Below are 27,275 nucleotides of genomic sequence, written 5' to 3'. Positions count from 1 at the left end.
AGTGTTAAAGTTAGCATGTGCTGTGAGCAGTTGCATGTTCGAGTTAAAACCATCTGTAACCTCCACAGCTCTGACCTGCCACTAGAAGGCAGTGAGCAGGCTTGTGGCCAGGAGTTGACAGATCTCCTCCCTGCCTGCCCTGCTCATGAGTAATCGAACAGCAACACCCCTAGCCCCAGCCCCAGCACATACAACAAGCACCCACCCCTGTCTCCAATTGTCTTTGGCCACCAAGTAGCACAGCTCGGGCATGAGTGTGGAAACAGCGTGGCAGCATGGAAGCATCCCTGAGTGTGTGAGGCCATGAAGAACCCCAAAGCACACAGTGAGTGTCCTTATCATCAAATGAGCAGTGGTGGGGGTGGAGAGTATGTGCACACACACCTCTGGTTGCTGTGACTGGCAGCAGCAGTGATGTGAGGGGGAGGGGGTCCCAACATGCTCCTGGGCTCTGTGTAGGCCTGCCCACAGAAATGCTACTGCCACTCTTGCATCCCAGCTGTGCTGCTTGGTGGCCAAAGGTATGTCTGGGAATGGGAAGAGGTGAAGTTGTGTGTTTGCATAGCTTGAGGGACTGTATGTGTGTGCTGGGGCTTGAGGGGCTGAGGGTGTGTTCTGCTGGGTCTAGCTCCATCCCAGCAGCTCCCTGATCCCCCACCCCTTCCTCACTCACCAGCTGCTGATTTGCTGCTCGTCCTGTCATTCCAGGGGCATCAGAGTCCAGGAGTATAGCTAATGATCCACCCTGGAAGTGGTGCTTTCTGGGATGCTGGAGGACCACAAAATGGTCATTTGATCTCCATGGAACATTGAGAAATTAAGCAAAATCAAGCTGTCTAGAATAGCTCAAAGATATTAATTGCCTCAAGTGGCATAATTTTAAGAGATGTCTAGTTAACACTTAACGCTTCTTAATGAGCTTGAGTATGCAATCATTCAAGTTTTAAGTGCTCTTAAGCTAGTTGTAATGTGTAATATCGCCCTATGATGAGCTACTAGACTGTTAGAGCCCTATCTGGGCTTTTTGGGAAGGAATATGACAAATGCCACTTGGTAGAAAAGATACTTTAATATGTCAGGCCAGAAGAGCACCAACATCATCATCCCATTCCCCAGGTACCTCTCAGGCAGATGCCACCAACAGCCAACTCCCTGATCAGATATAAACCCTTCCCAGAAATGTCAGAAAAACACCTCTGTCTCAAAGAATTAAGAAAACTCCTACCAAGCACTGCTGAAAGCCTGTTTGAGAGATCTCATATTTGCACAAGGCCCTGCAAAGAGTGATCCAGCCCAGGCCTCAGTTAGCTTATTTCCTTGTATACAGTCCTATTACATACCATCTGCCTAGCTTTTAATCTCGCTTCAACGGATGGAGTTGAGGAGAACTCCCATTATCCTTTAAGGCTGCCTTCATCTGGCCAGATGGATGCCATGGATCAGAGCTTGACATTAAGCAAGCACATTGGCAAGGTGTCAAGCCCTTTCAGTAGATTTCTAGCTTTGGCCTGTGATGCCTCCAAGAGTAAAAAATTATCTCTGGATAAACTCCAATTGTATTTGCATCTAAAATTTAGACCACTGTATACTATAAACACAGGCTTCAGACATAACTGTGGACATAGTTTTGACTAATGGTGGCCTTCACAAGTTCTATAATGTTAATGATTCATAGCTGTCATGTAGTTACTTGGATTTTAGAAAAGTCACTAACCTCACTTGAGGTCAAAGTCCAGTACAAGTTCCTTATTAAGTATATGTTGAAGGTCTTTAACTTCAATTGCTTTTTTTGGCATACAGATTAATTGACTGCCAGTACAAAGCATAGATTTAGAAAAGAGAAATCTGTGAGCTTGTATGTTATCATAGCTTATGTTGGTAAGCATTTTGATAAGTAGATTCACCAGTACTAGTGGGACTTCTCACATGTGTAAGTGTTTATCAGCGTGAGTATGGGCTGTACAACTAGGCTCTTATGAGAAGAGGCAGAAAAAGCCCTTGAAGAATAGAACTGTTAAATAAAAAGGAAGAGTTCAACTATATATCAAAGTCAGAAGAGATTTAGAGATATGAATTCAATTACCTCAACAAAGTTTTAGAGATATGAATTCAATTACCTCAACATGGTAATGGTAATAATGTGGTATTTTTTGAGAAGAAAAATTGCATGCCATCTGAAATGAAATGAAAAGAATGTAGTGTTAGACGTAAAGAGAATTTAGAAAATATATTTTGAAATTGAAATCATGTATTCCAGTGCAACTTGGAAAAGAGCTTGGAGAAATAATGAGTTTGGCTTCATTTTCTGTTGTAAGTATGCTGGAATTTTAGCTGCAAACCATGCACACAAACAGATTCCAGTTTAATCGTAAACCATATAGAGTTTGCAAACATCTTTGCTTAATTCAAGCATTTGAAATTTGAAACTTGAGTTTTTGTTCAAGCCCAAAAGATCCCACTTGCAGTTCTTAATAATTTCCAAAGCATTAATACCAGAGAGGTGACCCCTGAAAAATATGTGAAATCTTGGATTTGAAAGCCTTGAGCAGGTTTTACAAGGGCTTAGATTAATTAGAAAGGAGTCAGGGAGAAGCTCCTAAATTGTTTTGCCCCAGAATATACAGTGGCATTTTTATCAGATAACCAGACAATCTGATACGAAGGTTTAATTCAGTTAGAGAACAGTGTATGAATATTTTTGTTAATCAGAGAGTCTTGTTTTCAAGCTATACTGAAAGATTATTGCAGTAAAATAATAGAAAATTAAGTTGGAAAGGGACTTCCAGAAAGTCATCTAATCCAACCCCCTGCTCAAAGCAGAACAGTCTCTAACTATATCATCCCAGCCAAAGCTTTATCTAGCCAGGTCTTAAACCTTCAAGGGTTGGAGATACCACAACCACTCTGGGTATCCTGTTGCAGTGGTTTACTAGTGAGAAAGCTCCCCTTGCTGCAAATTGAGGCATTGCTCCTTGGCAATCAGGTTGGTCAGGCACAACTTGCTCTTGATCAATCCATGCTGACCGTTCCATATCACTTATTTTCTCTTCTAAATGCTTAGAAATGGTTTCCTTGAGGCTCTGCTCCATGATTCTTCCAGAGGCTGAGGTGAGACTGACTGGTTTGTAGTTCCCTGGATCCTCCTCCTTCCCTTTCTTAAAGATGGGCACTTTATTTGCTGTTTTCCAATCGTCTGGGACCTCTCCCATTTGCCAAGATGTAATAAAGATAATCTGCAGTGATATCATCCAACTCACATAGAACCCTTGGGTGCATTGTATCTGCTCCCATGGACTGTATATGTCCAGCTTTTTTTCTAAATATTCCCCAACCTGTTCTTTCTTCAGTGTTGGCTGCTCATCTCTTCCTCAAACTGTGCTGCCAGGTGCAGTTTGGGAGCTGACTTTGCCTGTGATGACTGAGGTGAAAAAGGCATTTAGTACACTGAGCCTTTTCCACATTATCTGTGACTTAGTTGCCTCCCCCATTCAGCAAGCAACCTACACTTTCGTCTTGTAGAAAAGTGATGATGATGGCATCCTTGTAGATACCCTTCTTGTTAACCTTCACATCCCTTGTTAGTTACAACTCTAATTGCATTTTGGCCTTCTTGATTTCATCTTTGCATGCCCCAGCAATACACTTATACTCTTTCCTAGTCTTTGGTCCATTTTTCTACTTCAAAGCTTCCTTTTTATGTTTTAGCTGACTGAAGAGTTCCCTGCTAAGACAAGCTGGTCTTCTTCCATACTCACTAGTCTCCTTGCACAGTGGGATGGTTTGTTCCTGTGCCCTCAGTAAAGTTTCTTTAAAATAAAACTAGGTCTTCCAGACTCCTTTCTGCCTCAGACTGGCCTTCCAGGAGATCCAGCCCATCAGTTTCCTAAGTGAGCTTTTCTGAAGTCCAGGGTCCTTGTTCTGCTGCTCCCTTTCCTTCCTTTACTCAGGATCTTGAATTCAATCATCACTGCTACCCAAGTTGCCATCCACTTATACATTCCCCACCAGTATTTCCCTGTTTGTGAGCAGCAGGTCTAAAAAAGCATGGCAACTAGTATGTCTCTCCTATACATGCGCCAGGGTTGTCCCCAGCACTCTCCAGAATCTTCCTAGATTGCCTGTGCACTGTATTGTCAGGGTGATTAAAGTCCCCCATTAGAACCACGGCCTCTGATCTAAGGGAGAAAAGTGGATCTGGCTAACTATAGGCCCATCAGCCTGACTTCTATCCCAGGCAAGATCTTAGAAAAGTTTATTAAAGAGGCCATCCTTAGTGGACTGGCCGATGCCAACATCCTAAGGGATAGCCAGCACTGGTTTGTTGCGGGTAGGTCTTGCTTGACCAATCTCATTTCCTTCTATGACCAGGTGACCTATCATCTGGACAAGGGAGAAGAGATTCATGTCATATATCTTGACTTCAAAAAAGCCTTCAATCTGGTATCCCATGATCACCTCTTGGTGAAACTGGACAATTGTGGCCTTGGGTCCACCACGATCCTCTGGCTGGGAAATTGGCTCCGTGGTCAGACCCAGAGGGTAGTAATGGATGGCAGTCACTCATCATGGTGTCCTGTGACCAGTGGGGTCCCCCCAAGCTCTGTCCTTGGACCCATATTATTCAACAACTTCATTAATGATGTAGACATTGGAGTCAGGAGTGGACTGGCCAAGTTTACCGATGACACCAAACTTTGGGGCAAAGCATCCATGCCAGAAGACAGGTGGGTGATCCTGGCTGACCTGCACAGGCTCAGTAAATGGGCGGACAAGAACCTGATGGTGTTTAACACCAAAAAATGCAAGGTTCTCCACCTTGGGAAGAAAAACCTGCAGCATCCTTATAGACTCGGCAGTGCTACAGAAGAAAGAGACTTGGGGGTCATCATTAAAACACAAGATGAACATGGGCCTGCAATGTGATGTTGCTGCTAGTAAAGTGACCAAAACACTGGCTTGCATCCATAGATGCTTCTCAAGCAAATCCCAGGACGTCATTCTCCCCCTGTGTTCGGCCTTGGTGAGGCCACAGCTGGAGTATTGCATCCAGTTTTGGGCTCCACAGTTCAAAAAGGATGTGGAGAAGCTTGAGAGAGTCTAGAGAAGAGCCACATGCATGATCAGAGGTCAGGAAAGCAGAATTTACGATGACAGGCTGAGAGCCATGGGGCTCTTAAGCCTGGAAAAGCGCAGGCTCAGGGTGATCTGATGGCCACCTATAATTTTATGAGGAGTGACCACCAGTATCTGGGGGAACATTTGTTTACCAGAGCGCCCCAAGGGATGACAAGGTCGAATGGTCATAAACTACTACAACACCGTTTCAGGCTGGACATAAGGAAGAATTTCTTTACTGTGTGAGCCCCCAAGGTCTGGAATAGCCTGCCATTGGAGGTGGTTCAAGCACCTACATCGAACACCTTCAAGAGCAAATTGGATGCTTATCTTGCTGGGATCCTATAACCCCAGCTGACTTCCTACGCTTCGGGCGGGGGGGCTGGACTCGATGATCTTCTGAGTTCCCTTCCAGCCTTAATGTCTATGAAATCTATGAAATCTGGAAACTTCTGCTAGCTGCCTGAAGAAAGCCTCATCCACCTCATCTTCCTGGTCTGGTGGTCTATAGCAGATCCCCACCATGACATCACCCTTGTTATTCTCCGCTCTGGCCCTAAGCCAGAGACTTTTAATAAGCCTATCTCCAGTTTTATCCTGGAGCTCTGAGTAATCACATAGCTCTTTTACATAAAGTGCAACAGGACAATACCCCAGTCATGTGAGCTCTGTTATTCCAGTTGCATCATATCTATATCATCTACAAAAGCAGTCCTAACAAAACTTTAAGGATAATTAAGAAGTTTCATTTTTGCAGGATTTAATTTAAGAAATTAGTCCTATATATTCTTTATAGAATTCCTGAAGAAAATCCACATGCCTGTAGTAATCATGGACTGATATTGATGGTCAATTGCTTAAGTTCTTGCTCAGGTGAAACCTCCTGATTCCAACAGGAATTTTGTCTGATTAAGAATTTGGAATCAAGTGAGAAACATCTTGGAAGCAAACCTGCTTTCAGATTTATAAGTGGTAAGTAGCCTGGGAGGTAGGTGGGTTTCTGAACTGACAAAGGTAAAAGCTCTTGGGAGGATGCAGGAACAGCCTGATAAGAACTCTTCTTTCAGTCTGACCTGCATTCTCACCGTGGCCTACTTCCCACTTGGCTGGTGTCTGATCTCTCATTATTTGGTTCTAGTGAGAAGATAAGGGTGGGGGCAGGCAGAAATGGCATAGAGATAATCATGGAGGGCTTGTAGATGAGGAATAGGGATAAAGTAGGAAAAGTGTCTTTCACCTGGCTGCTGTGACAAACTATACCTCAAAGAGGGTCCCACATAACATAGCTGGAGCTCATTGCTGTGTAATGCAGAGGTTCATGTTATTGAAACCTGGTCAGTTAAAACGATGACATTGAATGAAATAGATCTCTACCAATCTCCTTGGCTTTGAGTGATAGCTGAATGGCACAGTCCCAGAAGTAAAACAAACTAAGAAAATATGTTGAGTGGAAGAAAGGATTAGTCAAAAGCCCCACCAGTACTCAAGTAGTACTGAAACTCTCCATAAATATTGAGGAAAGTGGAGAAGGTTAAAAGGAATCCCTACATTGTGTCTGCAAGTAATAGGTGCCAGCAATCAGCAGGTAGTCTTATTTGTAATAAGAGCTGGTTCTGAAGTACCTGATTTAATAGTCATCAGTTACCTCAAGCAGGGGAGGATAACTTTATTTCTGAAATTTGAGTGGCACTGAGCTCCTTTTAAGATTGGAACATATAAATGGCATGCTTTGAAACAGTGCAAAGAAAAGTAAACAAAGAAGTGAAAATAGAAGTCCTTGTGACTCATCTAAAACTAAAAATCCAGTTTGGAGGGGCCTCACTGAATCCTTTGGAGAAGACCAGATCACGAATGGGACTTGCGATAGCACAGTCAGAAGGACAAGACTTAGAATGAATTCTTGACTACAGTATTAGAATTTGACTGGTAAAGAAAGTAAATCAGTTTAGAATTCAATTTATGTAAGGTATTATTTTGGAAATAATAGAGAAATCAAAATACTAAAAGGAAGGACGCCGAGACACAGATAAAAGGAAGCAGCTGGGAGAATATTGGTTACAGAGGCTGCTTTCAGACAATCAAACCCCCACCCCTGTGGCACCTGTAAAGATTGGGCACTTTGGCAGGGCTTTTTGGCAATTTTAGCCAAAGCTGATTCAGTTGGCTATTCGGTACGAGTTCCAACAAAGCCCCACTAAAGCAGCCAATCTTTACAGACACTGTAGAGCTGGGTTGAAGTAACGTGGTGCCTCTTTTGTGCATGTGTGGGACTTGAAGTATTTCTGCGCCAAGTTTTAAGTAAAGCACTGTTTTTATTTTAGTCTGCAAGCACACTCAGTGTTTCTCTGTTCTTCTTGTACTCTGCTTTGTACATATCTTTTCACAGTATCTGATGAAGCTTGTGCAATATATATAACTCTTGACAACACTATTATATAGATAATTTTTTATATATAACTCTTGACAACAACATACATATATATCGCTGAAGCTTTCATAAGCAGCTTACTTCATCAGATGCTGTGAAAGGCCATGAATATTTTTATTTAAATATACACATATACATATACATATACATACACACACTAACCAAAGTGTGTGTGTGTATGTGTATATGTATATGTGTGTGTGTGCGTGTGTGCGTTTGTGTATGTATATATACATATGTGTGTGTATGTGTATATATATGTGTGTGTGTATGTAGATATAGATATATATGGATATGGATATATAAATTATATTATATTTATATATGTATGTATGTATAGTATACTACTGAATTGATTTCACTAGACATTCTATTCTTGATGTAGCAATGTTTGACAGCAGATTATATTCTTGTGGACATGAATTGAAGCAATTTGCTTTGAAGTCTATGTTTAGACATGTAACTGTCAGTCCAGTTATAATCTGATGGGATGGCAAGAGCCAATGTCAAAAACAATAAGATTCCCACTGAAAATGGATGTAGTCAGACTCTGATCCATAGTTAGCACTGTTAAATTACAGAAGACCACCAGCGCAACACTGGTCACCAACTGCTGAGAGTTCATTCAACAAAACAGTTGAAAAAGTCAGTCCTCTAAAATCCAATGTCAGAATCACCAGGGAATTGCTGAGAAATTGAGGGGGAAAAAACCACATAATACCTAATTAAACTATCCACTTGAGTTAGGGTTTGAGAGCTGCTGCTGCTTGATGAAAATAATATTACGTGTATCTTCAGCAGGCCAAACATAATCATAAACAGCACTGTTATTGGAAGAGATAGTCGATAGATATATGATGCTGTCACTGTAGGTGGACAAATACTGCAAAGGAATAGATAACACCTGCTCAGGTTTCCAGAAAGGAGAGAAATAACAGGTAGTAAGCCTGAGGTATCTTACCTGAGGAGGTTCCAGATACATGAAGCTGATTGAGATAGCTGAGCTCCTGCTGCACCAACAACTAATGTACTTATTGATGCCTCTCAAAACTGGAGTTCATGGCTCATCGCAGACCTGCAAATCAGCATGACAGAATAGGACACTTAAGAGAGAAACTGAATACTGCCAGAAGTAGGTTATATATTTCTAAAAGTCTGTATTAGGTTAATGGCGATTGTTAATTGTGGTAGTCATGTTTGACTGAGAAGAAATATACTGGAAAGGTTTAAAACAGTCATTTGAAATTTGTTATAGTTTGAAGTAGCCCATGGTACATACTAAGTCAGAATTCAGACACTGAATGAAGAAGACCTCTAGCAGATTGCTTAGATTCAATTAATTTCTAAAGAGCATAGCTAGGACTAAAGCGTAGTTAGAAAAACTTTGACGGAACTAGTATCCGTTGGGTAATGAAATTCCATCAAAATAAAAATACTGAGGAAAACCATAATATTTTTCTTTTTTGTTTGTTGGGGGAAAAATAGGGTGTGGTGAGATATGAGAAAATGTTAAAATTTCAGAATGAAACAAAAAAGACAGAAATAGATTGGGGAAGGATATGGGGCTACTAATACTTACGGAGGAAGAGAGGAGGAGAGGAACCAGGAAGCAGTTAAATGTAGCACCAGTTTCTCCCTAAACAGCATGTAGTATAGGTTTATTTGTCCAGTATACTGTAACGATAAGGGTAAAAAAACACATTTCAAAGAGACATATCTGGTTTGACAAGTTTGAAATAAAAGTGGTTAATTTCACATTAAGTAGCAAATTCCAAATCCACTTTCCAATGTATAGTTTAGGAGTCTTAACGTATTAGCGGTCTTCTGGTGATGGAGGGAGGTTCTGATTGTACGATGCTCACTGTATTTCCTGTGGGGAACAGAAAAGCCCTTATACTTTTTTAAATTTGCAAAACTGCAATATTACCCTTATCCCCTCCCCAAGTTCATCGGGCAAATTGCTTAACACAGATGGATTAACTTCTATAAATGAGAAAGCAATCAGTATTTCACCAAACATTGTCCATAATATTCTTTTTGAGCTGTCTATATGACTATAATATGTTTGGCATTCATCAGCCTTCAGATAACTAAGAGCTTTTTGCTAAAGACCTCCTACTGTTAAAAAGAAACAACTCATTTCTTCTCTGCAGCACTCCAACAGTTCTGAAGTCTTTCATTTCATTGGTATAGGAGAGAGATAACTGACACAAGGAGACTGGAAAAGCCTTTCAAAATAGGTGTTTGAAGAACTGGCTTTCTGTTCCCAAATGAATTGTTGTGAGTTTTTGGACAATGTGTAAGATTTACCATTTTAAAACGATGGAACCAGGATTCTATAGCATAGCCTTGTTATTTTCAAGTGTCTACCCAGATACAAATATTAACATTTCAAAAAGATGTCAGAACCCAAAAGGCCTATTATCAGTGTCTGTTTTAGAATTCATAACAGAACTTATTCCTGAGGAATAGTCTTCATCATAGTCTCGTGTAATGGAATGAATCATCAATTCTCTCTTTCCATTAGTTCAGAGATATTATGTTTTTGAAGTACCTTAGGCCTGTCTAAATAAAGCCTTCTCATTAACTGTAATGGGCTATGAATTAAACCACCTAATTTATTTCTGCTAGATACACAAGAACAATAAAATCCTATAGAAATGTTTATCATAATCATGGATTTAGTGCATTCTAAACAGGTAAACCTTTAGAACTGATATTATCCAGTGTGTGAGAATGATCTTCTGAATCTCATTATCAAGCGCTATATCCAATGGTACCACAATATCAGGTTTATGTTTTATTTTATGTATTTTATTTATGCTTTAATAACAACCAATTATAAACCTCCATCTGTGTGTATAGATGGACATAAAGGTTGTATCAGTATCAAAAGAAATCAGTACAATCTTTTATGGTACAGCTGTTTTGTCTGCCTGATCTTATAGCAATACAAGTATAACAAAACCATTGTAGCCTTGACACTGCTTCATTCAGAGCCAAATGGTAATTTAGCTAGCTTTTATTGCTACAGGATCATGCAGCTGTAACTTTTAGATCAGAGGTATCAAAAGCACAGTCTGTGTAGCCCTGTCACATGATTTGTGGTGCTTCCTATGAGTCTTGGACTATCTCTGTGTGCTACGTGCAACATGTAACATGCCACATATGGCAGCTCCAGCCCTGTGTACTGCATGCAATACGCAGGGGTGGAGCCAGCGTGCACTGCACACAAAATGCAGGGCAAGTCCAGGGTGGTCACAATGTACAGCTCACTCCAAGCCTGGTCCCATGAGCACATGCAATGTGCATGTGCATCCTGAACTGGCTTTGCATGCTGCACATGGAACACAGGTCTGGAGTGACACATGTGCTGCATACAGTGTGCAGGACTGTTCCAGGGCATGAGCTGCATGTGGCACCCATACCAGACCTGTACTGGATATGGCATCCATGGGCCTGATCTAGCCTGCAGATCAGCCCCATGCCCCTCTTTGGCCTGCAGGACCAGTAGAATTTGATATCCTTAATGTATGATACAGTAGCCCTCCCCACCCAAACCCCAATTTTTTGAACTGGCTAAAATGGTAGGCCATTGCAAATAGGGAAGTATTTGATTTGGATTTGGATTCAGCTGATTTGAAGGACAGTGATTTGATTTGGAGATTCAGATTACTGTCCCGAATCAATTCAACCGAATTAGCTTCGGAAGATTCAGTGATTCATCCACAGACTATAATGGGGAATCACTGAAATACCTATAACTTTGTCATTTGTTTGCATATTTGATTGAAAACAGCAGGGATGGTAGGCCCCTTTCCCCCTCCCTCCCAGCCTGTCTCTCACCCACTGATGCCTCGGTATACATTTTCACTGACGGGCTTTCTTGCCCGCATTGCATGCCAGCCTATGACTTCTTTACTATTCCTTCCATTCAGGAACAGCACACACACACACATCAACTGTAGGTGCTTCCTCAGCCTGACAAAGGGTTTTAAACCCAAAAGCCTATGCCTCGCAAATGACATCCCAAGTAGCTAAGTTCACCTGGAGCCTCACAACTCCACTGCAACCAGAAAGCCTCAGGCCTCTCAAAGATCTTACAGGTCTGGGCTTTCCCCAGCCAGGACTGTGCATGTGTGTGGTGGCTGGAGGTTATAAGGTGCCTCCTACCCACCTTTCACCAGGGAGGTCCTTGGTCCTGGCATTTTCTGGGGCTGCCGCACTGCTGGCAGTCCGACCATGCCTCCCAATCCTGGCAGGGTACAGTTTTAGGTCATGCTCAGGACCTGGGCTGCCTCCTTCTCCATAGCCCCAACCCATACCTCCAAGTTTGTCCTGGCACAGGAGCTCTGCAGGGAGCTGTTGTTCCCCTGCTGGCTGGTGATGCAGTGAGTGCCACCTCCAGCTCTGAGACTGGGGCATTAAATGATTTTTTAAAAAAGGAAATAGGTGTGGACAGAGTGAGGAGGATGGGACTCCATCTGCAGGTGGTTCCTGGGGAACCCCAGCATCAGCAAGTTTACCTTCAGGAACACCAGCTGCTCCACCAAACCAGGATCCAAGGAGGTGCAGTGGGGTGTCACAATAACCCCAGCAATGCTGAACACCCTCTTGCTTGGAACACTGGTTAGTGGACAGAACAGGTGTTCCCAGGCAACCGTGGCTAGATCCCACCCCATAGGCCAAGGGGTTGCAGACCAGTGGCTCCATGTTATCGGTGAGATATGTAGCCACTGAAGCCTTGGTGCTACCTGCCCAAGACTGGGGTCTGGTGTGTCTGGGCCCCAACATTGAAGCCAGGCCCTTGGCCCACATTGGCAGTGGTTGGTGTGGAGAAGACTGGCTGGTGCTGGGAGTGCTGCAACAGGAAAGTGGATCCCCCTCTTCCACATCTCCTTGCCTCTGCCCTTCTGCCTCCCTGACTCAGTTCACCAGCACCCCCATCCAGTGAACAAGGGTTTTGGTCCTGCACATGCTCCCCTTCAACCTTGGGTCACACATGCCCACCAGCACGTAAACCGTACTGGGCTGCAATGGATCCAGCATGTTTTTGATGCCCTCCTTCAGCTGCTTCACCAGTGCGTACACCTCTGGTGAAAGCAGCTTGCCCCAGTCAGGAACATTGATCCCCTGGATCTTCTCCATTTGGTTCTCAAGCTCCCTCACTATGGAATCACCTGGCTAAGGAGAGCATTGGGGGACTCAGTATCCTCAAGGAACAGCTTGAACACCATCAAGATCTGGGAGATGGTATCTCACTCCACTTTGTTAAGGGGGCTGCTAATCCCAATCTCCCTGAGTAAAGCCAATCTCATAGATGGCCTTCTGTTGCTCCACCAGCTTTTCTAGAATCAGGTATGTGGACTTCCACTGAGTCTCCACATCCTGTATGATTTTGTGCTTTGGGATGCTCAGCTCTGCCTTTTTCTCCCACAGAATCTTGCCCCCTTGATGCTGCATTGGAAGTAGCCCGCCACTGTCCTGCATTTTGAAATCATCTGGGTGGTAGTGATGGTGTCACCACTGGCAGCCCTGTCCCCCTCCAAGACATCCCTGACTATAAGGTGGAACTTGAGTGCCACACAGTGGATGCCAGCAATGTTGGCATCATGGACTGCCTTGACCATATTGGCCCTGTTGTCAGTGACTATGAACCTGCAGGTGAGCTCACCCTGCCCAATGAACCAACCCTGCACCATGCAGTTCATGGCCACCACAATCTCCATTGCTGTGTGGGACTCATCTATCACCTCGGCTTGAAGGAGAGCCCACCAACAGCCTAACTGATGGCACCAGTGTCCTGTGAGGGAAAGGTAGGTATGATATCCACCCCAGCTGCTCCAGATGTCCAAGGTGAAGTGCAGTTACCTGTGGACCTACCTTGCACAGCTCCTCCATCAAGTACTCCCTGCATGCCTCATACAGAGAGGGAGCCACTGTCCTGTTAAAGGTGGTGCGTGCAGGCACTTTGTAGTATGGGGCCATGAGCCACCTGAATCCTTGCCACTCAACTAAGGAGAGGGGCTGACCATCCAGAGCAAGCATCTCCCCAATGTTCTGGGTGATCTTATTTGCCTTTGGAATGGCCCCCCCTTTGTCTCTGCCTTTTCCCTACCACTCCAGGGTGGCCTGCCTTTGCTTTAGGGGACAGGAGCTTTGGAGTGAGAGGGGGAATGCCCTTTGGGCACACTCCCACAGGTTCTAGGCTCAGGAGGAGCAAGGGCAGCACCATCACCATGGTGGTGAAGTGTTTTACCTACTTGCCCTGCCTGATCTGCCTTCAGCAATGCTGGCAGATAGCAAGCCTGGGATAATCTGCCACCTCAAAATGATCCCACACTACACTACCCACCCACTTCTGGGTTGAGGGTGGGGATCCTGCCTTATTCCCCTCCTCAGCCAGAAGAGACAAAAGAACAGGAGGAGCTGACTCATCTGAGCTACTTGCCTCCACAACCTCAACCTCAACCTCAACCTCAACCTCAGCCTCCTCTAAGGTGCTTTCCAAAGAAGGAGACCTGGCTGTAAGGGAACTTGGAGGGCTGTGGAGCATAAACTCAGATTTCCCCTCATTCATAGATGTCATAGATTTCATAGACATTAGGGCTGGAAGGGACCTCGGGAGATCATCGAGTCCAGCCCCCTGCCCAAAGGGCAGGAAGTCAGCTGGGGTCATAGGATCCCAGCAAGATAAGCATCCAATTTACTCTTGAAGGTGTTCAATGTAGGTGCTTGAACCACCTCCGCTGGCAGACTGTTCCAGACCTTGGGGGCTCGGACAGTAAAGAAATTCTTCCTTATATCCAGCCTGAAACAGTCTTGCAGGAGTTTGTGACCGTTCGACCTCGACATCCCTTGGGGCGCTCTGCTGAACAAATGTTCCCCCAGATACTGGTGGTCACCCCTGATAAACTTATAGGTGGCCATCAGATCACCCCTGAGCCTGCACTTTTCCAAGCTAAAGAGCCCCATGGCTCTCAGCCTGTCAACATAAGGACTGTTTTCCTGATCTCTGATCATGCACGTGGCTCTTCTCTGGACTCCCTCAAGCTTCTCCACATCCTTTTTGAATTGTGGAGCCCAAAACTGGACGTAGTACTCCAGCTGCAGCCTCACCAAGGCCGAATACAAGGGGAGAATGACGTCCCGGGATTTGCTCGAGAAGCATCTATGGATGCACGCCAGCATTTTGGTCGCTTTACTGGCCGCAGCATCGCATTGCAGGCTCATGTTCATCTTGTGGCCAATGATTACCCCCAAGTCTCTTTCTTCTGTAGTGCTAACCAACGTAGCACTGCCGAGCCTATAAGGGTGCTGCAGGTTTTTCCTCCCAAGGTGGAGAACCTTGCATTTATCGGTGTTAAACACCATGAGGTTCTCGTCTGCCCATTTGCTGAGCTTGTCCAGGTCAGCCTGGATCACCCGCCTATCTTCTGGCGTGGATGCTTTGCCCCAAAGTTTGGTGTCATCGGCGAACTTGGCCAGTCCACTCCTGAATCCAATGTCCACATCATTAATGAAGATGTTGAACAGTATGGGTCCCAGGACAGAGCCTTGAGGGGACCCCACTGGTCACAGGGCACCATGATGAGTGACTGCTATCAATCACAACCCTCTGGGTCCGACCACGAAGCCAATTTCCCAGCCAGCGGATCGTGGTGGAGCCAGATTTTCCCCAGAATTTCCTTTGCTAAGGCACTCAGGTCTCCTGCTTTCAGATCCAGGTCCTCTGGCACTGGGAGGCTCACACTGGGAGATGAAAGTGGGGTGGAGGAGGTACTGGTGCTGGTGGCTATTTCTGGTGTTAGGGGAGGTGGTGCAGGTGCAGGGACAGGTACTGCTCCCACCTCCTTGTTTCCATTGCCAGCAGAAGACTCATCACTGCTGGAAAGAGGATGTGTCTATGTTTGGGGGGTGGAGGAGGACTTTCAGCTCTCCCCCTACTCCCTGTAGCCCCTCTCCCTCCCCCACCTGGAGACCTGATACCTGCCTTTCCAGCAAGCTTCATATTAATCCTTGCTGTGCTGGAAAATGTGTGTGTATGCAACTGCAATACCTCTTCTTCTGTCTGTGTGTGTAACTAACTAATATCTCTTCTTCTTCTCTGATTTCTGTATGTGTCTGACTAATTTCTCTATTTACTGTATGTGTGTGTAATTAATAATATTAATATCTGTTCTTCTCTGATTACTGTATGTGTCTGTAATTAACTAATATCTATTCTTCTTCTCTGTTTACTGCATGTGTGTGAGTGTGTGTAATGTATGTACTTTCCTGAACAGTGCTGGATTACATTGCCAGGGAAAATGCAGCTTTCTTTTTAAAAAGTGTGGGATAAAGAAAATAACAAGAACAAATAACAGGTTTTTGGGGGAAGAATAAATTGAAAGAAATGGATTGGATAGCGATAAATAGAGGGATTCTAGGCAAGGGCGGTTAGTAAGCTGTATCCAATCCTTTCCAAGAAGACAGACTAGCAGGAGACTGACTAGGAAGCCAAGCCAGTTCAGTAGTACCTTTCAGATGCTGTTTCTCAGGCAGAAACAGCTCACAAAAGGAACAGAAAGACTGCAGATAGAGGCTTATATGCTGTTTCTATGTCCCTTCCCCAGAGCACTGTGATTGGAAGGGGACTCTAGGAAAGATCAGTCAGTGGCCAGCTACAGATTTCAGTCTTCCTCCCCCACCCTGCTCCCCCACCCCCTTCGCAGTTTCTGTTCCCCTGAAAGATTGCCTTCCAAACCACTGAATTTCTGAATCTTTTTCCAAATCTTTTGCAAATAGATTTGGATGCTCCAAATTGATTTGGAGGAGTTTTTTGGTTTCCTGATTCAGATTCGGTGATTCAGCCTCTGAATTGTGCTGAATCTTCTCTGAATCGAATCAGTGACTGGAGCTTCACACACCCCTATCGACTGGACATTTGTTGATGCCCAATTTGTCTTTAAAAGAATTCTTCAGTTGTAATGATATATTTGCTTTTAATGTATTTGTTGTCTTATCCTCTACTATAGTTCTTGTGAAGGCTAAAAGAACCCAGAAATATTCAAATAGATTCAAGACTACTCTGCTGATGTATCTACCTAACTATTGTGTAAATTCCATATAAAACATTGTTCCAGATTTGTTTCTTTTGTTCCAGTATCGTTACTTCTTTGAGATGGTAGAGAGTATAAAACCAATTGGTCTTAAATAGCCAGTCATAAAGTTTTCTAGTGTAGAGGTGCTCTTAACAGCTCTAACACAAAGTAGCTGGATGTTACATCTTCCCCCAACCCAGACACACATTTGCATAAAGGCAGGATGGGCAAACTGGGGAAGGCAACATAGGATATCTGCACTGATAGAAAATACAAAGTAGATAATAAATAACAATTATGATAGTCAATTATTTACAACTGATTCTGTGCACATGTCTGATTTTGGGGTGTGATAAGTTTGTAACCCATGTGTATGTTTGATATAATTTTTTCACTTTAATTTCTCTTCCCTTTCTTCAGCAAAGTGTATCCACAGAGAAAGAGACCCTTCATGTTGCCTCAGCAAAAGGAGGAAACCAAAGCATCCAGGAGTGTGATTCTCAAAACGTAAGATGAATCCACTTGGGAATAGGAGCTTAATATAAATAAAATGCAAACTTTCTTGTTTTTAAAGATGTCTGTCTTTAACAATCACGGTGGTCCATATATATTTTACGAGTTGGCTATTCTACATTCTGATGCTGAAGAGCAGGTAAATCAATGAAGATGTATATCCTGGGTCTCTTTTAGGGATCAGTTCACAAGGTTTGTAAATCTGTTGTGAAGGTAAAGCAGTAAAGAGATGGAATAATGAGTTACAAGTTCAGCAGTCTACTTATTCCCAAAGTGGTTTGGTTGGAAAGCTTCTATAATACAGTAACACACAGAATGTCGTTTATATAATCTTTCTACTAGTAAGCAGGAACATCTGTTGCAGTTGCTTATTTGAAGGAAGAGAGAGAGAGAGAAAACCTAAATGAGATGTTTACCTTGACCAGTAAAAGACAACAATGTAATTATAAAAGCGTGTTACTTAGTCTACCCCCAAGTTAGTGACCAGCAGAATGTCTGATTCTTTCTGTGACACATCTGACGGAGGCCCCAAAAAGTCAACCTTGATACAGACAAAATATATATAGAAGCAAAAAGATTATACTCATTATTGTGAAAACTCAATCAATTTATTACAGATCTTTAAAAACTAAAACAGGGAAGTGTTGCTTACAAAATGTCTCCTTTGAATGTCCCTGAATATTCCAAATGATGTTGTACCAATAAGACATTAACACATATTCTGATGAGAAATGAGAAAACAGTAAGAAAAGTTTTAAGTTATCAATAATCACACCTTGGATTGACCTCATTGGCTAGGATACTGCCACTGTGTAAAGTACCAAATACACTGACTTCCCTTAAATGTAGTAACCTGAACGTAAGCGAATAGCCTGCTGGCAGTAATAATAGCAACACATTGCTTTTTCCATTCAAACTTGAACATGGATCATCAATCCATATGTGTGAACTCTTATGCGAGGGTTGCCTCACTCAGTCCAGCAATGCAGCTTCTGGTGCACAAGAGCCATTTAACTGCATAAAGGAACATGCTGTACTACAAGAACATACTACACAAAATTTAAAGGTATGAGAGAATTAGATTAACACTACAAGGTTGAGAGAACTGAGCCTGCTGCCTTCAGCTCTATAAAGAATCGTGTCACGTGATTGAATTTATCAGTGATGCAAGTTTTAAAATGAGAATAAAATTGTAGAAATAAATAATACATACAATATTATTTGAGCAGCTGCAGTGAAACCATTACAGTGTATTGCTGAGCAAAACCATGTAGACACTTTGTTGTTTTATATGTTTGCTTGAAGATTTTCCATGGAAATATTTTTAGTGGAAAGAAAGGAAACAAATGTAGAAAATCTATCTGAAAGCTATAAAAAATAACAAGATAATCAGAAATCTTCTACTTACTATGGTACCTCCTGGGAATGGTTATTTGTATGTATCATCATTCACTGTCCTCTGTGAATAGGTATTCCCAGCCAAACCGCATTTACTATGTTGTTCTGTGAATCCCATCAGAATCATAGAAAATTTGGGCTGGAAGGGACTTCAGGAGGGTCACCTAGTCCAGTCCTCTGCTTAATGCAGGACCATCCCAAACTACATCATTCCAACCAAAGCTTTGTCTAGCCAGGTCTTAAAAACCTCAAAGGATGGAGATTCCATAGCCTCTCTTGGTACCCTCTTCCTGTGCTTTACCACCCTGCTAGTGAGAAAATTCTTCCTGATATCTAACCTAAACTTCCTTTGCTGCAACTAAGACTGTTGCTCCTTGTTCTGTCAACTGCCACCCCTTAGAACAGTCTAGCCCTATCTTCTTTTGAAACCCCTTCCAGATAGTTGAATGCTTCTGTTAAATCCCCCTCTCAGTCTTCTCTTCTCTAAACTAAATAATCCCAGCCCCCTTACCATTCTCATTGCCATCCACTGGAATGTGCAATTTGTCCATATCCTTTCTATAGTGGGGGGCCCTAAACATGGACACAGTACTCCAGATTTGGCTGCACCAGTGCTAAACAGAGGGAGAGAATCACTTCCCTTGATCTGCTGGCAACACTTATAAATGCAGCCCAGTATGCTGTTAGTCTTCTTGGCAACCAGGGCACACTGTTGCCTTATATTCAGCTTGCTGTCCACAGTAACACTCAGATCCTTTCCTGGAGACCTGCTGCCCAGCCAGTCAGCCCCAAGCCTGTACCAGGGAATGGGATTGTTCCATCCTAAGTGCAGGACTTTGCACTTGTCCTTGTTGAACCTCATGAGATTCCTTTTGCCCAATCCTTCAATTTGTCTAGGTCACTCTGAATCCTCGCCCTACCCTCAGCTTGGTGTCATCTGCAAATTTACTGAGGGTGCACTCTATACCATCTTCCAGGTCTTTGATGAAGATATTGAATAAAATAGGCCCCAAGGCCAACCCCTGGAACACTCCATTTGATACTGGCTGTCAACTAGACATTGAGCCGTTGATTACTACCCTCTACATTCAATTCTCCAGCCAGTTTTCTATCTACCTTACAGTCCATTCATCCAGTCAAGACTTCCTTAGCTTGCCTACAAGAATGTTGTGGGAGACTTTATCAAAATTCTTGTGAAAATCAAGTTATACTATATCCACTGGTCTCCCTGCATCCACAGAGCCAGTCACCTCATCATGGAAGGCAATCAGGTTGGTCAGGCATGACTTGGTGATTCCATGCTGACTGTTCCTAATTACCTTCTTCTCCCCCAAGTGCTTAGAAATGGATTCCTTGAGGATTTGCCCCACGATTTTGCCAGGGAATGAGGTGAGGCTTACTGGTCTGTAGTTTCCTGCATCCTCCTTCTACTCTTTCTTAAATATGGGGGCTATGTTTGCCCTTTACCAATCATCCAGGACCTCTCTGATCACCATAAGTTTTCAAAGATGATGGCCAGTGGCTCTTCAATCATATCAGCCAACCCACACAGCACTCTCAATAGAATCCCTCTACTTATCCCTATCCAATCCATTTCTTTCAACTTATTCTTCCCCCAAAACTCCCCTTGGGTGCTTCCCCTCCAGCCCCATGGACTTATAGATGTTCAGATTTTCTAAATAGTCCCTAACCTATTCTTTCACCACTGTTGGCTTCTCACCTTCTCCCCAAACTGTGCTGCCTGCTGCAGTAGACAGGGAGCTGATTTTGCCTGTGAAGACTGAGGTGAAAAGGGCAATGAGTACTTGAGCCTTTTCTTCATTCTCTGTCACTAGGTTGCATGCCCCATCCAGTAAGGGACCCACACTTTCCATGATCTTCCCATTGTTACTGACATGCTTGTAGAAACCCTTCTTGTTACCCTTCACACCCCTTACTAGCTGCAATGCCAATTGTGCTTTCGTCTTCCTGACTTCATGCCTGCCGGCCCAAGCAGTAACTCTTCTACTTGTCCCCAGTTGTCTATCCAAGTTTCCACTTCTTATAAGCTTCCCTTCTGTGATTTATCTTACTGAAGAGTTCCCTGCTAAACTAATATAGTCTTCTGCCAGGCTTGCTAGTCTTCCTTCACATCGGGATGGTTTGTTCCTGTCCTCTCAGTAAGGCTTCTTTGAAGTACATCCAGCTCTCCTGGACTCCTCTACCCCTCAGACTAGGTCCCTGTGGGATCCTGCCCATGAGTTCCCTGAGTGAGTGGAAGTCTGCTTCTCTCAAGTCCAGGATTCTTACTCTGTTGCTCTCCATCCTCCCTTTCCTCAGGATCCTGAACTCAATAATCCAGGAGAGGAGACCACAGTCCATCACTGAAGATGTAGTCAAGTTAGGAAGCCTAGCTTTATGAACAGTGGAAAATGGAGGCATGAAGCAACAGATTTCAGGTTCTCAATAAGCACTTCCCCGGGATTTCCAAATAGAAATGTTCAATTTTCAATAGAAAGTTTTCAGCCATTTGGGGGATTTTTTCATTGTTTTGCCAAAGAGTTAAATATGTCCATGAACATTTCTGCCAACAGGTTTTGTTTGGTTTTGGATTTGGGTTTTTTTTTGTATTAATAGAAATGTTCTGAGGGAAAAATGCATTCTCCAACCAGCTCTACTATTCTCCTTAAAGAAGGCCCAAGTTTTCAGTTTTTATAGAGCTCTAACCCAGACAAACTGTTAGTGAAACCTATATCTTGATAAGAACAGAATAAAAAAATATTTAGAACTTCTTGATTTAGATCTCCAAAATAGTGCATAGTTTAGAAACAATTATAAATATTGAAGTTTGAGATTTCAATAATCTAAAAAGCATGGCATATTTCTACAAATGGGTAATTTGTTTTTGTTTTATTCTACTGAATGACCATAGACTTCAGAAATAGTACATGCTAAAAAGTCCTTTCCCCACCCCCATTTCCTTTCCACATCCCACCCCATTCTATTAACTCTCTGCCTCCTAAATTCATGTTTCTGCCTCCTGCCAACCCATCTCTTACATGCCCCCCTAGAGCAAGGATAGAAGCCTGTCCTGGCTCACCAGACCTGTAGAGGTAACTCAAAGCTGGAGCTCCTACTTCGGCCACCGCTCACCAGCCGTCTAGTGGCAAGTCATTTCTGTGCAGGTGGAGTACAGTCAGAGAATGTTTTTAGCCTTAAGGTGGAACAGCTCCAAATGTGAGCTACCACTAATATTAATCAATGTTTGAGCAGCTCAAAGTGCAAAATGTAACAAGGCCCTAAGAAAGCAGGTATAAAGAAAAGCACTTTACTGTAGAATTACTTGGGAATGATTCCAGTTGCTGGAAATAATTTGAAAAAGCCATGAAAGTACAGCAGAATGTGAAGTCCTCTGGGCAGCATTTATAAGCAATCCAGAGCAAAACTAGCTGTCTTTTTATGGTGTAATTTAAAATATAAATTTTATCAAGGTGACTATATTAGACTTGGAAATAGAGTACAAGGACAAATTAGAAGGAGACAAGTCATTTTGGAACTTGAAAGAATATATATCTTTTCTGTACCAAATGAAAGGGTTAAAATCCTCTAAAATATAGAAATTTGAAAGTGAATAGATTCCTTTCAATATGTTCTTATTCATTTTGTATTACTGCCAGATTGCCTTTTTAGTCATTCTAAAATAAAAGTAGTCAGTTTGAGGGAGGGGAAAAAATGTGAGAGAAAGCAACAAGTAAACTCTAACTGGGGTTGCGGGTATTCAGCACCTTGAGGTATGTTATATGATTTAAGCAAAATCAGGACCTTAAATAGTCTCCTTCATTTTCTTTCATCTCTTCTATATATTACTAGATTAGGCCAAAATAGAAATTTGATTGCATAATGTGTATATAGAATTAGGCTTTATAAAGTTAAAGCCCAAACTAAATTATCACACTTTAGGACCATATTCACATTACATTTGTATGATCCAAAACTGTCTTTCAAGAAACCTTTTGGAAGAACCAAAAAAAGCATACTCTCTTATATATTCATTGCATTTTTATGGTTACCTTATATCTTGGATAGACAATTAAGCAGGGAATCATCTGTATTCTCTCTTCCAGAATTTTGTTATGAATTAATTTTATGATTGCATAGTGATGCACATTTCTGAGTTGGTATTTCAGAGTTATTTTACCTCATTTAGTGTAAAAAGATTCGTGTTCAAAACTAAGTGCAAAAAAGGTGCTTACATAATTTAAATGTGCTAGTGCTATACAATTTGTTGCAGGAAATACATGTGAATCAAGTTGTATAATAAACTAGATGGGAAAGGGAGTCGTGACCCAAGGAAGCCATAATGAATGATGTACGGAGAAAAGTCTCCACAGAACTAGGAACACTTATAAAAAAAGGTAGTCATCTTTTCTCTGTTGGAATACTGGATGGTCTATCTACAGTACTATTGAATATGTAGAGATTGGATAAAACCCTTTTTCAGTGCACATTTCACTTAAAACATGGAATTTACTGGGGACCTCATAACAAATGAATTTCTACTATCATTTAAAGTCCTAAGAATTTACATATCCCATCATACTGAGCAGGAGCTTCATTCATTTACTCAAAAATCTCTTTCATATTTTCTCCAGAGTATGGATAACCAGTGCCAGGGGGCATATTTGCTCCATCCAACAAGCCACATTTGGGCCCTCTAGTACAGGGGTTTTCTACCTTTTTGGGTCAGTGTATCCCGAGTGGTCAGTCAAGAAGGCAGGAGTCCCCCAACACCCAGATGAGGGTGGGGGGGATTCCCCCAGCGGCCAATAGGTGACTCGGGGTGGGGCAGAAATGCCAGCAGTGGCATCTGCTGCCAAGTACCCCCTGACGCCATTAGAAGTGTCCCCAGGGGTACACGTACCTCCAGTTGAAAATCCCTGTGCTAGTAAAGTAAATCTATGGATAACTGAAAGAAAATAAGGATAATATTTGGTGGACCCATCTGTATTATAATTTTAAAAACAACAGTAGTTCAATATGATTTTGGCTTAACAAATGAACAAAATGGAAGCCATAAAGGATGTTGGTAAGGAAACAAAAACTAGTGGAACTGAATACTTTACAAATCTACAGATACTGCAGTGACATAAGACATTGATAGTGCCCCTGCCTTTTCTGCTGTTTTCCTGCAGTAAACTATAGGATGGTTGTTGTTAGGTATATCATGATGATTGTGGTGTGTGAGTGGGTTAGGGTCAATTGTTGAAGAGTTGTTTGTTGTCTGTCTTTGTAGGGGTTTACACACAATGACACAGGAGATTTCTTCCAGTTCTATGTTCTGAATAATGAAAACATGATAGTGCTGGTAGAAGTACAGGGTTTTTTATTAGTATTGAATTTAGTTGAGAAGTCTACATTACTCACAAAAGACAAAGTTATGTCCATCATCCAAAATGAGATCAAACAAAGTTTTTTGCAGTATGCCTTTCCATACTGTATGGTATATATAATGCATACTGTATAGAAAGTGAGATTTTTTTTTCAAGTTCTGTAGATTTATTTTTTTAAAAGAAAATGCAACTTTTTTGATCTTTCAAGTGTAAGATGATTTGCCCTGTGATTAACTCCTTTACATGAATGGGAAAAATTATACCTATACATTTTTGAAAACTGGAAAATGCTCTAAAATCCTATTCTTCAATAAGTAATGCCATTATTTTAAAGATCATATCTCAGAAGTTGGCAAGTGGAAAAATATGTGGCGATTGATAATAATACGGTTACTTTTTTAAATAAATAGGATTAAGGACAAGCTAAAAAACAAGGTCTTAATAAGTGCTTTCAGAAATAGGATGTTGCTAAGAAACCTAGAACTTAGCACTTCAGCAATACTTTTCTCAGAGCCCAAGACAAAAAATCCTCTAATTATTTATCTGATAAACAATATCTAATGTATTTTATAGATTTACTTTATTCTTTGCAGTATGATCCTTTTGAACTTGACATTTACCCAGAACAGATTTACAGAAATATAACTTTAATGGTAGCTCTTTAATAAGTCTTTTTACTACCTTTCTAAAAAATAAAATAAGACACAGGTGATGTTTAGAAAAAATAATTGATTTTAAAGACCGTGTCTTCAAAGGAATACATTCCTCTGATAAAAACTGATTTCTCTGGAAGAATATGTAATATTTCAGACTTCTACAGCATAGAAAAGAATGTGAAAGACTTACTAAAAATATCAACAGTAGTGTACCTTTTCCTAATATAATCAGGGCCAAATATATTGATTGTTTGTAAATTACTAAACCAAACTGAAGTTTTTATTTATGGCATTTGGGTATTTTGATTCATAACTGAATTTTATCCCTAGAATGAATGCAGTTTCATTCAATTTTATTTTTAAGTGGGATCTTGAAATTTGGGGACCACATTGATATGGATCAGGTGGCCAGCACCGCTCAATTCCACCCAGCTCAGTGGGAGGAACCAGAGCTCCAGTGACCAGGGACAGAGGACCCAGGAGAGGGGACATCCAGCAGCCACTCCAGCTTTGAAGTAATAGTGGGACTACTATACAGGGTCCAGCAGGATCAGAAGGGGATAGCAGAAAGGTGGCAGCTAGTGGTTCCATCTGTGCTTCACCAACAAATTTGGGAATTGGAACACGACGCCCTGCTAGGTGGGCATTTAAGGCATACCAAAACCCAGGCGAGACTAGTCTGGAACTTCTTTTGGCCACACCTGAAGGAAGACATAGAAAGATGGGTAGGGGCCTGCCCAGGTGCCAGAAGGCCCAGGAATGCAGACCACAGAGGGCACCCTTGTGACCCATGCCCATAATCAAAACACCGTTCTCTCATGTAGTGCTCGACATTGTGTGTTCCCTACCAAGGTCTCATGGAGGATACCAGTATGTGTTAGTCCTAGTGGATTATACCACAAGGTTCCCAGAAGCAGTTCCACTTCAGTCTATTATGGCCACTCGCGTGGCAGAAGAGCTCCTAAAGTGGATCAGTAGGGTAGAAATCCCACGTGAAATATTTACCGACAAGGGGACTAATTTTATGTTGGGCATGATGAAAGCTTTCTGTAACACCCTCAGTATCACCCACCTGAAAACATCAGTTTATCATCCCCAAATGAATGGCTTAGTTGAAAGACTAAATGGGACCATAAAAAGGATGCTCAGGCAGTGTGCTGAGGAGGACCCCTGTAGGTGGGATACCCTATTGACCCCGCCACTGTTTGCCCTAAGAGATGCACCCCAAGAGTCAACCCAGTTTTCACCCTTCCAGTTAGTATATGGGCACCAGCCCAGGGGTCTGTTGCAGATCATCTGGGAGGAATGGGAGTGGCCAGTAGGGCCCAGAGTAGTAGCTGAAAGATACCAGTGGAAGCTACAAGATGGGATCAACAAGGCCCAGCAGGTCACCTGGCAGAATCTGCAAGTCACTGAAGCACAACAGGAGACCCAGTACAATAGAAGAGCAAAACCCCAACCAGGGGACAGGGTCTTAGTTTCACTTCTTGTGTCAGCAAGCAAACACCTCACGATGTGGCAAGCCCTTTTAAGGTGATCAGCCAGCTAGGACCAGTAGATTATGAAGTGCTCAAGACTGGACACTGTCGTGAACATCAAATTTACCATGTAAACCTCCTCAAAGAATGAAAGACCCCACAAGGTGGCTGGCACAAAAAGAGGAGACAGTAGAGGAGCTGGGACCCCCCTACCTAGAGTTAGAGGGAATCCACACTGAAGGGGCAAGTGCAACTAGGGGAGGGTTTGGAGCCCAATCAATGACAGGAACTGGAGGAGGTGATAGAAGCCTTCCAGGAGGTGTTCCAAGAAATCCCAGTGTGAGCACAGGGAATCGAGCATGAGAGCAGGACACCACCTGTCCTGATTAGTCAGGGAGAGATGGAGGCCTATACCCCAATGATGACAACAGGAAGTATGTCAAGAGATTGAAAAGATGCAGAAGCAGGGAATCATCTGGCCATTTTGCAGCCCATGGTGCAGTCCAGTCATACCAGTGGCTAAACCAGATGGATCACTCCAATTGTGCATTGACTTTCAAAAGTTAAACGCATTGGTGACCTTCGATGCATTCCTCATGCCTCACATTGCCCACCTCATTGAGAGAATTGGGGAAGCCAGATACATATTCACCATCAACCTATCCAAGGGATACTGGCAAATCCCAATGCAAGCCACGGACTGTGCCAATACCACTTTCGGAACCTCTTGGGTCCTGTTTGAATTCATACGAATGCCTTTCAGATGAAATGGAGTGGTGGCCACCTTTCAAAGGCTTGTGGACTCCCTGTTGGCAGCCCATACAGCATATGCAGCAGCTTATTTCAGTGACATCATCTTCACCTCAGATTGGCCCCAACATCTTGAGGCCCTGAGAGCAGTTTTGAGAGAACTTCAAACAGTGGGGTTGACTGTCAATCCAAAAAATGTAAGCTGGCAGGTACGGAAACTAAGTACTTGGGGTTTCACGTAGGACGGGGAACCATCCAACCCCTGGTGGACAAGGTGGAGGCAATATGCCAGTTTCAAGAAGCATGCAACCGTAGGCAACTCCTCTCCTTCTTGGAGCTTATCAACTATTATTGGAGGTTCATACCATGCTTTGTGAAACTCACTGCACCCCTCACAGATGCACTTAAAGGGAGATTGTCAGGGACCCTGAAGAGGATGGCTGAGATGACAGGAAGCTTCGAGGTCTGAAGAAGGTGATATGCCA

General features: G+C 42.7%; 1 protein-coding gene across 4 annotated transcripts in view; it reads left to right on the top strand.

Moving 5' to 3' along the window:
- Positions 1 to 27,275, top strand: part of LUZP2 (leucine zipper protein 2) — a 420,158-nt gene that overhangs the window by 365,470 nt on the left and 27,413 nt on the right. For all 4 annotated transcript variants that reach the window (XM_090032838.1, XM_090032836.1, XM_090032837.1 and 1 more), the window contains one exon: positions 17,047 to 17,133. In XM_090032838.1, coding sequence (XP_089888964.1) covers positions 17,047 to 17,133 — 87 coding nt within the window. The remainder of the gene's footprint in view (positions 1 to 17,046; positions 17,134 to 27,275) is intronic.

This window comes from Crocodylus siamensis, chromosome 2, assembly GCF_052110815.1.
Source record: "Crocodylus siamensis isolate JL-2025a chromosome 2, ASM5211081v1, whole genome shotgun sequence".
Taxonomy (NCBI): Eukaryota; Metazoa; Chordata; order Crocodylia; family Crocodylidae; genus Crocodylus; species Crocodylus siamensis.
This window is presented reverse-complemented; position numbering and strand designations above follow the sequence as displayed.